The sequence below is a fragment of the Manis javanica genome, chromosome 8, assembly GCF_040802235.1.
Source record: "Manis javanica isolate MJ-LG chromosome 8, MJ_LKY, whole genome shotgun sequence".
NCBI lineage: Eukaryota > Metazoa > Chordata > Mammalia > Pholidota > Manidae > Manis > Manis javanica.
In genome coordinates this window covers 12,734,483-12,749,253 of record NC_133163.1, presented here as the reverse complement: position 1 = coordinate 12,749,253, position 14,771 = coordinate 12,734,483, and the positions used below count along the sequence as shown (strand labels likewise).

The window sequence follows — 14,771 nt, the reverse complement described above, 5'->3', positions numbered from 1 at the left end:
TAAGATGTAAAAATTCTTAATGTATATGCTCCCAACAACATCCACATCCAAAAAAAACCCCCAAAAATGAATCTAGACACAGACCTTACACCCTTCACAAAAATTAACTCAAAAAGGATCACAGACCTAAATGTCAAATGCAAAACTATAAAACTCTTAGAAGACAGCATAGGAGAAAACCTAGATCTTTGGTATGGTGGTACCTTTTTAGATACACCACCAAAGGTGTAATCCATGAAACTAAGAATTGGTAACTTGGACTTCTTAAAATTAAGAACCTTTGCTCTGAGAAATAATGTGTAAAGAGAATGCATTGGTGAATGGAAGAAAACATTTGCAAAAGGCATATTTGATAAAGAACTGCTTTCCAAAATACATAAAGAACCCTTAAAACTCAACAATAAGAAAAAGAACAGCCCAATTTAAAAATGGACAAAAGACCTGAATAGACACGTCATCAAAGAAGATAAAGAGATGGCCAGTAAGCAAAGGGCAAGACGTTCAGCATCCTGTGTGTCTGATCCCCACCCTGGATTAGCTCCACAGCTGCGACACACAGAAGAGAAGGAACTGCACCTCAGTGCTTGCTGTTGGCAGAGCTGCTGTCTGCCGGCCCTTTGTCCTGGGGTGAGTGGGAAGGGAGCCACTGGAGAAACTCTTTGGAAGTCCTCAGATTTCCTCAAGTTTACTTGTCGCCCAGAATGTAGATTCTCCATGTAAATGATCAAACCCCAACAGCCCGGCCAATGACATCACTGAGGACATGATTTTAAGAGCAGGCAGAGGTCCCCAAAGAGACGAGGCAATCCCAGCTGGCAGAAGGGAGGGGGGGTTGTTTGGAATGAGAGCTTCTGATGAAAATCTGTAGGATTGAAGCTGAATGAGATGAAAACGAGCCCCTCCAGTTAGCGCTGGGAGCTGCCAGGACCTGAACCCCGAGCCCTTCCGCTCAGTGGGGACAAGTAAGATCAGGGCTCTGGCATCAGCCAGGAGATGGAAGCTCGTACTTCGCAAGCCTGGCAGTCCTTATCCATAAACTGGGTTTCTCTGAGGATTAGAGAAAACCTCTGTCACGTCATCCTGACTGGTCCTGATTGGCTGCTGTGATTCCATCTGGGTGTCAAGAGGGAGCAAGAGGCAGGCAAGGAGCCTCTCAGGAGAGTGGATTAGGAGGCACGGAAGCCCTGCCTGACTCCATCCCTGGCTCTTGACACCAGGGATAGTGGCAGCCCCGGGATGCTCAGCAACTCGTCAGGCCCAGCTAGTCAGGCATGAAAGAAAAGAAGAGAAAAGAACCCACCACAAGGTCCATGAGCCAGCGGTGCCCTGGCCCTGAAGGCATGCTCTTCTGTCCTGTTTGGCACGTGCATCCCAAGTCAGCGCAGAAATCAAAGTTTGCGGTGGGACTCACATCTCACGGGGCCTCCCAGAGCAGAACCCCTGCATTAGGGCTCAAGTCCAGTTCCTTTTCCTGGTCTTGGGACCTCGCTTAGCCTCATCTCTCCAATCCTCACTATGATCCAGCCATGCATGGCCACCGTCATGGCTCAAATACAGCATGGGTTTCAGTTTTTTAATTGAAAAGATGATGTAACAACAATACTGTAGATATTCTCAAAAGGCAGGTGGTGGCAGGTGATGAAAGAGGGCAAAAATATCATCCTCACCATAATACCATACCGTGATCAGCATTTTTAATTTCACATACCAGCTTCTAATGCTCACACTCAGTAGTACCCACTTTATGTAATTTCACCTGGTAAACCTGCATTTTAAATACTTCTCTTTCCCTTTGATATTCCTTTCCAAATATGCTTTTATTTTCTGTATCTGCATAGAGGTTGAGTTTAGGTGCTAGTGTTGCACCACAATGTGGATACGCTTACCACTGCTGAAGTGTACACCTAAAAATGGCTAGCACGGTAAATTCTATGTTATGTGGGTTTTTAACCACAAACATTTCTAAGTTGCTTTTTTAAAGAGTGTGTGTCCTGCCTGAGGGTTTCAGCCCCAGGAAAGTTCACTATGGACTCAGTGAGACAGAGAAATGACAATGGAATGTTCTTGGAGTAAAAAGGTTTATACCTGGCTTTATTCTCGTGGCGGTAGGTTGAGCACCAGAATCACATCTGCATCCAGCAGTCTGCAGGTCTGTCATCCACCTCTGTCTCTGCCTCCACCCAGATCACTCGGCAGAGCTCTTTACATAGTGACTCAGTCAATAGCTTAGTCCCTATGGGTGTGGAAGCACTAGCCTAATAGGAGGCCAGTTACATCCAGTAGTTTAGGGTCAGGTGAGGATCCTGGCCGTAAGAACTTCCATTTTCCCCACAGTGTGGGTTCTGGTAGGCAACAGCCTGAGGTCACATCTCAGGTCCACCACTTACTAGCTGTGTGACCTCAGGCAGATTACTTAATGCCTCTGTGTCTATTCCGCAGTTTTGCAAGTGAAGATAATCACACCTATACTTCACAGGCTTGTTGTAAGGACTCCAGGAGCTAATCCATGTAAGGCATTAGAATAGTGCCACACATTGTAAGTATTCAATCAAAACAAGTTACTCCATTGTCTGTAAGATGCCACTGATGACAAGAATTACTAATATTTTATGTACCACTAAGAAAGGAAAATGCTGCCTTATTACAACTGTACAATTCTACTGATTATAAGAGGCACCTCAGTTTCAGAGGGGCAAATCTAAAAAAAAAATATGTCTTAGAATCAGTGAAATACAGTATTATCACAATGGTCTTTGCCCACCATACCTTGATATAAGCCTTGTATTTTCACGTACTCACTGGGTGTTTGGTTTTTTCCTACCTGAAGTACCCCCACTCCTCCACTCTTCTTCTGGCAAATTCTACAAGGCCCATCTGAAATGACCCCTTTTCTGTGAATCTTTCCTAAACCAGTCAGAATGAGTACTCCCATGATCTGCTGTGAACATCTCATCCACAGATCACCCCACTCTGTGTTTGGCTGTGTGTACAGTCCCTCTCTCCCTGGCCCAGAGCTCCTCTTTTTTTAGCTTTAGCTTTTTTTAGCTTTTTTTAGCTTTAGCCTAGAGGTTAGCAGGTCCCTAATTAATCCTTCAACTGAATGGAGAACTCAAGCAGGTTTCAGGGAAGCGCCGATGAGAGTCCCTAAGCTGGGCAGTAGGCCTCTGGGGCTGCTGATAGAAAAGGCAGGTGGTATGAGGCTGACTCAGGAGGGATCGTCAAGCGCACGACCGTGGAGTTCTTGCCGAGCCCCTCTGCCGTCGGCTTCCACGCGGTGTGAGGGAGTCTGGTGAGCTGTAAGGGGGACTTTCGTACTGTCCAGAGTCTTGGAATGGCTTCCGAGGGTTACAGCCTGAATGTTTTCCGCTGACAGCCGTTAACAGTACATACTCCAGATGATCTAGATCAATGGTTCTCAAACTTTAGACTTGAATCAGAATCACGGAAGGCTTATTAAAACTCACTTTGCTTCCCCACTCCCCTGCTGCACTTCCAGTTAAGTCGATCTGGGCTGGGGCCCAAGAATCTGTGTTTCTGACAAGTTCCCACGTACTGCTAGTGCCAGTGGTCTTGGGGCCATTCTTTGAGGTGATTTCTGCTGCTTAGAGGCAGGGTGATGGACCCCCTGACCTTTCCCGTTTTCTGACGGAATCCTATTTTTTTCTAGGTGTTTCTAACTGGGGAGGCTATGCCTTGGCCTGTACACTATACATCCTGAACTCATGTGAGGTCCATGGACGTTACCTGAGGAAGACAACTGGGCCCTCCAGAGCACTCGGGGAACAGAACTGGGCTCAAGCCCTCCCATCTGTCGCTAAGGTAACACACCCAGTGGGCCACTTCCACAGAAACAGCTTTTCCCAGGATGAGGAGTAGACCTGGTGTTCCAGTCCAAAAGCCAAGGCCCAGCCCCACTGCTGCCTGTCAGTGGCCGGATGCAGACCCTGCCTATATGCAGGGAGGCAAAATTGGCCACCCCAAAAGGTGTCACTTTTGCATGTGGATTATTTTAGGCTATTTTTAAGAAACAGAAGACTTCAGAAGTTTTCTTTTTGCCTTCCCCCTTTAACTGCCTAAAAGAATTCAGATAGAGGATGTATTCCAGGAAGGGAGCTATCACCACAGATAACTACTGGCTACTGTGTGTATAAACCAGGTGTGGTAGGTAGGCAGGAACCTAGCAAAGTCTGTTAAAAGTTCCTCTCTGTGTCCCGTTGCTTCTATAGAGCCCAGTAAACATTTGTTTACCAAACATTTACTCCTTTTCCTCTTACTGTAAATGATCTTCCTTCCTTTTGAAATCCCAGGCCTCTACCTCTTTCTGCTTCGCTCTGGATGGCATATAAACCCCAGTTGCCTGACTGCCTGAAGATCTCATATTCTTAGAGAGCCCCTGTACTTACTTACCTAGATTTTATTTTCTCCTGTTAAACTGTCTCATGTTAATTTAATTCTTAGACCAGCCAAAAGAACCTTGAAGGGGAGAGGAAATTTCCCCCCCCAACACCTAGAAGCAAAGATCTCCTGGCAGTCAGTTGCTAGATTGGATTGAATGACCTTTGACCTATGAGCAATCCTAAGTTATTGTGGAAGACCTGATATAAGTAACCGTTTTCCTTCTAGTCTGACTTCAGGCAGACTGCTTAGCCCCTCCAAGCCGCGTTCTCTTTGTCTGTAAAACAGGGGCCATCAGCAGCATCGCTGGAAGAGCGAGTACCTGACCTGTGGCGGGCACTCCGTGTTGGTAGCTGTGAGGGTCCTTATCATCCCCTCAACCAGTGAAGGTGCTGCAACCTTGGGCAGGACAGTCAGCCATCCCACAGGGTGCTGCGGCGTGGGGGACCAAGATGGGCAGAGGATCCTGTGAGCTGGAGGCTGGCGGATAAATGCAGTAGAAGGGGAGGCATTCTAGGCAAGGGGAATGGAGGGAACGGAAGCTGGCAGATGAGGACAAGCTTGGTGATGGTTTGGGGAGTCTGCTGTTGGGGTGGGGGGGGTGATAGGCCTAGAGGAGGGCTCTGACCCCAGGATTCACAAAGTCAGGTCTGAGAGTCCTTTGAAACTGCTTGCAAAATTGTTGCATACATTGAGTTTTCTGGGCAAGGATCTGTGTTTCCGTCAGATTCTCTGTGTGGTCTGGGGCCATTAAGAACCCCCGGGCAGTGGGAGAGCATGTTAACTGGATCCGAGCAAACCAGGGGTCCCTCCCCGAGGGTTTCACCTGAGAAGGCACAGGGAGCCGCACCAGGGCTTTGAGCATGGGACTCAGAGCCCTGGGATGCCTCTGTGCAAGCTCCTCTGAGAGCCAGCGACCTGGCGAGCTGGGTGCTTCCGGGCATCCCCCAGCAGAGCAGGGCAGAGGAAGGGCATCATGCCTGCACATGTGCGTGTCTAACCCATGTGAACTCACATATATGTGCAGGCACAGGCAAAAGAGAGGGGCTGGGAAATGCTAGCAAGGCAGTGGCAGATCCACACCCTCCACAGGCACGGTTGCCAGCGCTCTCAGGGAGCAGGCCGCCCTGCTGACCCCATCCCAGACCCGAGCCCCCACTCAGCCAGATCCTGGCAAAGCTGGGCCACCCCCGTAGGAGACAAGCTGATGGTGCCGCAGTCTCCAAAGGGGCACCCTCTGGGGGATTTTTCAAAGTGATTTGGATCATGGGAAATTGAGGCCAAATCTCTTATGTTACATCTAAACCCCAGGTCAGAAGTGACTTCACCTGTGAGCCACAGCTTCACCTGAGCTCCACGGGCCTTCACCTGAGGGCAGGCAGGAGAGCAGGAAAGCTGGAAAGACCTGGGGAAACAGTGGAGGCAGCTGGGGTGTTTGGCCTGGAGGAGAGAAGACTGGGGTGGAGGTCCTGAGGCCTCACACAGGCCGGGAGGCTTCCTGGGGGAGAGGGACAACCTGAGAGACAAAGTCAGGCCAAAAGGCAGGGGGTACAGAGAGTCTCTGGTTCACTGTAAGGAAGGGCTTGCTCTTTGCAGAGCTGCGGGGCCCACCTGCCAGGAGAGAGCTGTCCTGGGAGAGGGCTGGTCTGCAGAGATGGGAAGGCCATCTAACAGGCAGGAAGCTTCCTGAGTATTGAGCCTGGGCACAGCAGCTGAGATGGAGTGGGTTGTTGTTACAAGCCCCCAGCTTGCAGACAAATGAGCCCCAGGAGCCCCCACTTCTGAAAAGCATCTGCATCCACAGTCCGTCACAGTCTCTTGCCATTCCTCTTAAATAGTCTTGTACCCCTTCTGCTCCCTTTCCTTCTGCCTGTCTCTCCCTCTGCCTCTCTATCCTGCCCGCACCCTGTTTCTCTCCAGCACCACCCTGGATGAGTGGTGTTACCCCACTTTACGGATGAGATTGTTGAGGCTCCATAGGTGGGATGACTTGCCCCGCACCACCCACCTGAGAACTGGGATCTGCCCAGGCCTCTCTGGCTCCATACTCTGGGCTCTCTCCTGGCCCAGAAGTTTCCCAGTTCCTGGTAATGCCAGTGCTCTGTGGGGGGGGCAGGGGATGGAAGGGGCTGCTGGAGTGACATTTTCAGGGGAAATGGCCTGCCCTGGAGGGGCCCAGAGGGCCTTCTGTGTTTCTTCGCACTTCCTGGATATGAACTGGAAATAAGCACGCAGGGGGCTGCCTCACGTGACTCCTGATTCACACAGACACAAAAGAACCAACCCAGCCAAACAAATGCACACAGCCTTCCAAACACTTACCCTCTGGGCATGGAAGATTCTCCTTTGACATTTCCACCCAGTCCTTCATAAATATATTAATAATGTATCACCCTTCGAAAGAAAATAAAAGGGAACATTTTTAAAGCAAAAGAACAAATGCATGTTTTTTGAGCCCATCCTCTGGGCCAGGCCCAGGCTTTCTCTGGGAGACAGTGAGGGATCAGACCTGGCCGCTGGACAGGGAGCTCAGGAGACAGCACAGGAAAGGTGACTTCAGGAGCTAGGATACACACGTGTACAGCCAGCTGCTGTGTGGACACAGAGAACGGGCACACAGCTCATTCAGAGAGTTCAAGGAAGGCTGCATGGAGGAGGTGGCACTGACCTGGGTTTTGGCAGGTGAGTAGGGTATAAGCAGCTAGGTATGGAAAGGTAGGAATGGCCTTTGAGGCAACAGGACCCACAAAGGCAGAGGGGCGAGGACCCGGAGTGCGGTATGCAGAGGAATACATGGGATCATCACGTCAGAGGTCTGAAGGCCATTCCAAGGAGGTCCCTGAGCCATCGAGGGATGCTGGGCTTGAGCTGGTGGTGTAGCCTGATTGGTTAGGGACAGAGGAATGCTCCTCACCTCTGCTCTGTGAATTGCTTATAAGTTGAGCCCCCAAATTCAGGGACAGTCCTTGGGGGTCTGATCATGACTGTAGCAGGAGTAGGTACCATGCTGAGGAGCCCAGGGAAGAGGGCCACCACCAGCCGGAGCACTCCCTGCCCACCCTGGCCCTTGGCTGTTGTAAGTCTGGGGAGAGGAAATCCCGGGACAAAATACCTCTAAAACCAAAATCAGTCAAAGGGAGAAATAAAGTTTAAAACCCATTTATTGCTTACAAACTGCAGTCCGGGGCCATTTCTCTCTCCTGTTCCCGCAGAAGCAAGCAAGGACCTCCCCTTAACCTCTCAGGTTCAGATAAGCCCGCCTGTTGCCCAGGTATTACCCACTGATATGGACATGAACCTCTCTCCACCCCTGAGGAATGATGCAAATATACTAAAGCCACATTTCTTTCCACCTCTGAATGCCTATTGATATGCAGATGTACTAAAGCCAGGCGAGATATTTTGGAAATATTACAATTTTACCCCCAGCTGTGCTGTGGGGTTCTACCTGAGAGCAAAGTAAATGGCTGGAGAGCATTTCCCAGGAGCCAAGAGCCAACTGATGACACCTTACAGGAGGGACTAAGGATGGCTGGATGGATGGATGGTGGATGACGGATGGAGGGACGGCTGGCTAGCTGGATGGATGGTTGGGTGGACAAATAGATGGATGAATAGACTGATGGACAAATGGATAGCAGATGGATGGATGGTGCAGAGAGGCAGGAACATGGCCTCTGGCCTCATGTTGCACTCCTATTCTCTTCCAGCATTTTGATCCCATTCTACTTTTCTTTATAACTTTCCTAAATTAAGAAAAATGAATGCACTAAACACAGAGTAAAGTGCATAAACTTTAAGAACACACTGGATGAATTGTTATGTATGTGTACACCCATTCACTCATCACCAAGGTCACAGTACAGAACAGTTCCAACTTCCAGGAGGCCCCTTTCTCCCAGCCCATTTTTAACAGCAATTTCACCTAACCGTGTATATCAGTCTACTGTGCTCCCAAGGTAAACCAATAGTGACCATCCATATACTCAGCCTCTGAGCCCAGGCTGAGGCCTCTGTCCCCAACCACAGTAATGTGGGCCCCAAGCCCTATCCACTGCAGCCTCTTCTGTCCTCTGAGCCGCCTCTCCTGCCCCACTCTCTCATCCTGGGCCAGTGCAGCCGCCTCCGGGTGCTCTGTGTCCAGCAGCCTCCTGGCCCATTCTCCCCCCTGACCCCCACTGCCACTTCCTTCACCAGTGGGGCCTCCTTGAGGATGGTGTGGTCACTCAGTGATTTCTGGAAATGTGCAGGCCGTCACTGTTGGTCCAGCTATTCCCTGCAGCTCTTAGAGGCTGAGTGCCAGCCAGTTCTCATCTGTTGACCGATCCTGTGCACCCTGAGGACCCCAGGTTCCTCCCAGGACCCAGAAGGACACGAATGGTGGGGGCAGGCAGTGTGCTGGGAGGAAATGGCCCCATGGTCCCAGAAGTATTCACCATAAAGAAAGGATATGAGCCAATGGAGAAGAGAAATGGAGAATAATGCCCAAACAAAGGGCGGGAAATGCCATTCTGGGCTGGGTAGCCCCTGGGAAGGGGCTGGTGGACAAAGAGCATGCCTGGAAATACTTTTGGGCCTCTCTGCCACCTTGGCCCCCAGGGCAGAATGGAAATGCAGGCTCTCGAGCCAGCTGAGAGTAGGGACAGTTCCCAGGAGACCTTTGCCAAGGCTTTCTCCACTGTTTTGAGAAGTTTCGGGGAGTTCTCCTCATAGCCGCGGGCTTGGCTCATTCCTGCTCTCCTGCCGCCTGCGGTCCTGGTGGCCCCTCCTCCAGAAAGTCTTTCCTGAGCCACTCCAGGAAATGGGATTGGGTACCCCTGCCCTGAGTTGGACTATACCTTCCTGATCACTCATCTAGACTGTGAACCCCCCACCCCGGGACGGGGACCATGTCACATTCACTGCTGTATCCCTGGGGCAGGACCTGGCACATGGCATGTGCCTAATAAAACTCTGATGGATGATGCAGCCGATGCAGATGCCTGAGCAGGAAGGAGAGAGCCCTTCTCAAAGCTGTCCTGACCTTCCTTCTCTAGATTCCTTCATCCCCTCCTTCTGTCCCCTCCTTTGTCTTCACCTCCCACCTTCCTCAGGGGGACCTGAGCTATTCAACCAGGAATGGACATTAGAGGTTTAGACAGTGGTTCTTTGGGCCCTTATTTTTTCAGGGAGAGAAGGGGAGGGGAATCAAATCTCTTATAAAAAACCAGCAAGTAAATTGAAGAAGAAAGTTCTGGGCTGTAGGCCAGGGGGACCTAGCTCTGCCAGTAAGAATTCACCTCATTTCATGGGCACCTACTATGTACCAAGGACCGTGCTAAGGTGCTTTACTAGCATTATGTCATTTAATCCTCACAACAGCCCTGTAAGGAGGCTTCATCATCATCATCATCATCATCATTAATCTCCCCTTTATACAGATGGGGACACTGAGTCACAGAAAGGCTAAGACACCTGCCAGAAGCCCCAGGTCAGAGCTGTCTGATCCCAAACTACCTTGCCTGCTGGGCCCAGGATGGGGCTGCATTTTCTCCATGGCTCTGCTCCCTGTAGATGTTCCCACTCCCCATGGTAAAATCTAGACGCAGCTGCGGGTGGGCCTTGGGGTGTGGCCCACAGGAGGCTGATGGTGGGGTCTCGGGAGGAACGGGGGCCTTCTGGCACAAAGGCCACTGGCAGACAGTCCAGAGCTGGGCAAGGGCTATGTTGGCAGGAAGTAGCCCACGCTGCCCCTGCAGAAGTAAATTGTTAGTGTTTGTGAAGAAAATGCAGGTTTCCATCAAAAGCATAGTATTTAGTTCCATGAAGGTAGCTGCCAAAAGAAACATCCCGAATTGTTCCAAGTGAGCTTCTGGGAAGCGGGTTTGGGGGCCCACAAGGTGTGCTGTAGGGCACTGTTATTTTTCATTGAGTCGTCCAGTGGCACTAGTATTTTTAACCAAAATTTTATTTTCAGAAAAGAGACCATACCAAGTCAAGCACTCTCCACTTAGAAATGTACGTATTGCTTTCTTTTTAACTCCCTCTCCACCACCTCTATCTCTTCTCCATTTTTTTCCAGGAACAGAAAATGTTGGGCATCCTGGTACGGCACAAAGTCAGGAGTGGGGTCTCGGGCAACGTGGGCATGGAGGTTGATGGGCTGCCCTTCCACGGCACCCACGCCCAGATGATCCAGAAGCTGCTGGATGTCACCATGGTGTGCGTGTGACCGTGCATGTTCCACAGGTGCCTGGATCTGGGGAAGAGGCTCCAAAGGCCCCAGCTTCTGTCCACAACAGCTTTGCAAATAAACACTGGCTCCGGGTGAGCAACACACTCTCCTCCGGCCTGGGGCTCTTTGTGTGCCCACTTCCTGGGAGGGGTTGGGCCTGTAATGCGGATCAAGGAAAATATTTCTCTGGGGTTCCCAGATTTGCTTTTATCCTAAGTGCTCAGAGGCATGGATTTCAGCCCTCCTCGCCATGGCTCCTTCAGGCCCCCCACTCGGTCTGCACTGAGAGTCCTGTGACCGATCACTTAGGGGACACCAGCGAAAAACACTGCCAGGCAGATGCAAGGATAAGTGTCACCAGGGCCATGAGTGGTCCCCCAGGCTAATGAAGAAATGATAAAATGTACAAATGAGTAGTACATATTAACGAAGCTCTGGAATGTTACTAAAGGTTTAGTCACCATCACCACCACCACCAAAATATTTATACCTTTGCAATACTTCTTTTTCAAACAACATTTGGTTTACTTCGGCTCAGGATCCCTCAGACCTTCCATTTGCCACCACTGCCTCCCTTCTGCCCCTCACTTCCCTTGGCCCCACACCCCCTGAGCCCCTACCTGGGCCTTGATACTTCCTCCACCTCCTCCCCATATGCTGACCCCCCAGCCTGAAGCCGGACGCTTTGGCCTCCCTGCCCAGGAGGGCGGCCACACTTCTGGAGCCTGGCGGTGGACAGTCCCAGGTTCAGGTGGCAAAAAGGTCCGCCTAGAAAAGCCCGGTCAGCTTGCCCTTATCTTCTTCACAGCTGCACATTTCCCAGCAATATCAGAAGTGGAGTCACTGACCACATCCCATTACACTCATGTATTGAACCAGCACGGTATCTGGTGCAAGTTAGTTCATTGCCGAGTGACAGCTGGCTCATCCAGATGGGGCTGTCCAGCCTCCCAGCTAGAGACCCAAATGTTTATTGGGCCTACATAGTTTTATTTCTTTAAACATGTCTAGTTTGATTCTTTAAGGGGCACTAGTTATAAAGCATGAAACACATGCTATAAAACTTAGCTCTAAATTGTACGCTTAACAGTAAAGCCTAAATGGGTGCCAAAGTGATCAGGAATTAACTTCCAGTTCCTACACAGGCGCGTGGGGAAGGCCATGGCCGGAAGTGGCCCCTCTGTCTTTCTGCAGGGCGTCCGCACCTCCAGGTCTGTGCCTTGGCTTGTGGCGTCAGCCCTGGTGCATGCGTTGTCGTGAGCTCACTGCCCCTCCATCTGCGACTGCCCACAGCTCCCTGAGCGGGCTTCAGCCCTAAGTCTCACTGGCTGGTTCTCCTCCAATGCCAGCAAATCTTGTTCCCGATTTGAGACCGCAGAGCACCATATAATGGGGGCCTCTGGCCGAGTGTACCGTGGCATTTTTGAAGGCCTGGTGGCCAGAGAGAGAAAACATCATCCTGGTAAAGCTGCCAGTACTCTTCTGACTCATGTTTTGGTGGAAGACACTAATGGGCCTTCGGTTTTGCAATAGTAATAGAATTCTGTTCTGGTATGAAGTGTGAGGTGTGGCCAGGTAATAGGTTATCTTCACTGTGAGTAGCTTATGGGGAGATGAGTAAGTTGTTTGGAAAAGAGGCTGAACCCCAGGGGAAGCCAGAGAAAGCTGAGAGTAAGAGTCCTAGCTCTGGAGTGAGGCACCCAAAGGCCCCCCTTCGGGGACAGGAAGGCCTGTGCCTCTGCAGCAGGGGCTAAGATACAAAGAAGGGCCAGGGGTACACCCTTTGCAAGGTCCAGGCCCGGGACCACAGAGCTCTGAGTTGCAGAATTCTGTTTTAATGCTCTTCTGTTCCACAGTATGCCTCATGCTCAGGCCTTTAGTAAACTTTGGCTCAAGTTCATCCTAGTCTTGGCTGCGCTTTTAGGAAGGACCTGTGTCCACATCTAAGGTAGCATGGTGAGCTTGACTATGACCTAGAAAATCTGGTTATGGGTGGGGGGACAAGAGGTGACCTACAAGAATGATGGGGTGACCCAGGGTGAGGGATGGGCTGGGGTGTCCACCAGGTGGATTCATGGGGCATGTGAGCCTCCATGGGCACTTCCAAGAATGGTGGTGGGGATGGGGCTGGGGGTTGCTGTCCTGGTAGGCAGTGCCTGGCATGCTCTGTGGATGTGCAAGGTAGGCTGGACACCTCAGGCCCACCAAGGTGCATATGCCCCACAGAACCTTCAGAAAGTTGGACTCAGGCAAGCAATCCAGCCAAGAGGTTCAGAGCACTTAGCCCCCTGCTGTCCTCTGGCCAAGCACCACCCCATTGCTCAGCTGAGCAAAACATTCCTCTAATGTCATTTCCTGCCTCTCATTGCTTGGGCTTTGCTGACTGCCAGCCCCATGTTAGTTCAGCCCACTGCATTCTGCTACTTGCCACCTATTTCTTGTGAGTTCCTCTGGCTCCACACTGAAATCTAACTTTCAGATTCAAAAGACCACTGCTCCAGGCAGAATAGAGGAGATGTGGCTTATCACGTAAATCCAGTATATGTCAGTGATGTGACGGCCTTGCCAGAAAAGCCAGTTCATCAACAGAAGCACACTGAGATAAATGGCCCCTTTCTCCTCGGTGCAGGTCAGACTTAGTTTTACTTTGGTCCCAAGCATCACAGTTGAAGAAGTGGGTTTTGTTCACATGGGGTACAGGAAAGCGAGAGCCTGAAAGCTGTTACGTGAAGGTGGCTTAAAGAGGTGTCTATCAGAGACCAGCTGGATGCTCACCAATTTAGCTTGCCCCTGCCCTAGGAAAACTACATTTCCCAGACTCCCTTGCAGTTGGGTTTGGCCATGTGACTGGAATCTGGTCAGTGGAATGTGAGTGTAGCTGGAATATCAACCACTTCCAGACTCAGTCATAAACCCCCTGTGAGATTCTCTTTGTCCTGCTTCGCCTACCTGTGTGAATGGAAGGGGAAGACCTCAAGATGATGGAATTTCTTGATAGAAGGATCTTGAATCACTGCTATCACTTGGGAAAAGACCGGCCAGAAAGCAGCCTTTCATTGGACTTTGAATGAACAGGGAATAAACTTTTCTTGTTTTAAGGCTCTGTGATTTGGGGGTATATTTATAACTGCAGTATAATCCAGCCTTGTCTAATACCAGCCTGGAAGGTTTAATACTGAGAAGTAGCCTATGAGATATCTACTTAAATACTAGTACCTAAAGGATTATGTGGACCAGAGGCCAGAACTAAGGCCAGTTTTTGGCTCATTAAGAATTGAATTTTTCTGCCCAACAATGGAATGGCTTTGTCTTGGGTAGTAGTGAATTGGTGTCATTGGTGGTATTTGTAGAGAAACTGGGCCGTCTTTTAGGAAGGATATACATGCGATAATTCATGGAGAGGGAACTGGATACCATAACCCTGCAGCACATTAGCTGATGTCTGATTTGACAGTGTCCTCTGACAGTTGTTGAATCAAAGCAAATGGAACTGAAATTCCACCCTTTCCCTAGACCATGGGTACATTGGAAGGCCAGGGCGATTGCCTTCAAAGACCATCACTGTCTTGCTCGACGAATTGCAGGAATGGAGGCTGCAGGATCACCAGTTTTGAGAAGCAGGTTTTTCAGGCTTTGAACTCAGTGGACCAGATTCTGGCTGTCTTGGTTACTCCAGCCAGGGGAAAGCAGCAGATGGGGATGTATTCTGTGCTGATAATTCCTCCCTCTCTTTTCTGGCCAACCCACAGACCAGTGTATGTAAACAGGAAGATGAGCCTTCATCTTGCTAAGCAGTAAGAAGGGAATCTAATGGCTTCTACCACCTTCAGTATAAACCAGATGGACCTTTTCCTCCAAGCATTCTCTCAGGAAAGAAAGGACTCTTAATTTCCAATGATGTCCTTAAGTCTGTTTGGGAGAAGGATTAGTTCTTCCAGAACACTCAAGGACCCCAGGAATCTGACCCAGAGAGGGATTCAGTGAACCAAAACTAAATTTATGTTTTAATATGTTAATCCTCAGCAATAAACATGTAGCTCGCCACTGTTAGGAAGATGCTCCAGCCTAAAAAAAAGCTGGTCAACAAATGTAGCCCTCCAAGATTATGGCAACGGGCCCTTCTGCTCTGGTGTCTTCCCCCCAGGATGCAGGAAGGCATGGT

At 50.1% G+C, this 14,771-nt stretch overlaps 1 protein-coding gene across 12 annotated transcripts in view; it reads left to right on the top strand.

The window, feature by feature from the left end:
* The window catches only part of DGLUCY (D-glutamate cyclase), a 77,221-nt gene extending 66,505 nt beyond the window's left edge, over nucleotides 1-10,716 (top strand). For 11 of the 12 annotated variants that reach the window (XM_036991812.2, XM_036991810.2, XM_036991808.2 and 8 more), the window contains 2 exons: nucleotides 3,668-3,819; nucleotides 10,457-10,716. In XM_036991812.2, the coding sequence (XP_036847707.2) occupies nucleotides 3,668-3,819; nucleotides 10,457-10,606 (302 nt within the window). In that variant the 3' untranslated portion in view covers nucleotides 10,607-10,716. Of the gene's footprint in view, nucleotides 1-3,667; nucleotides 3,820-4,683; nucleotides 6,829-10,456 lie in introns of those variants that run through there. The other variant, XM_036991811.2, reaches the window with a different exon arrangement.
* Nucleotides 10,717-14,771: the final 4,055 nt, after the last annotated feature.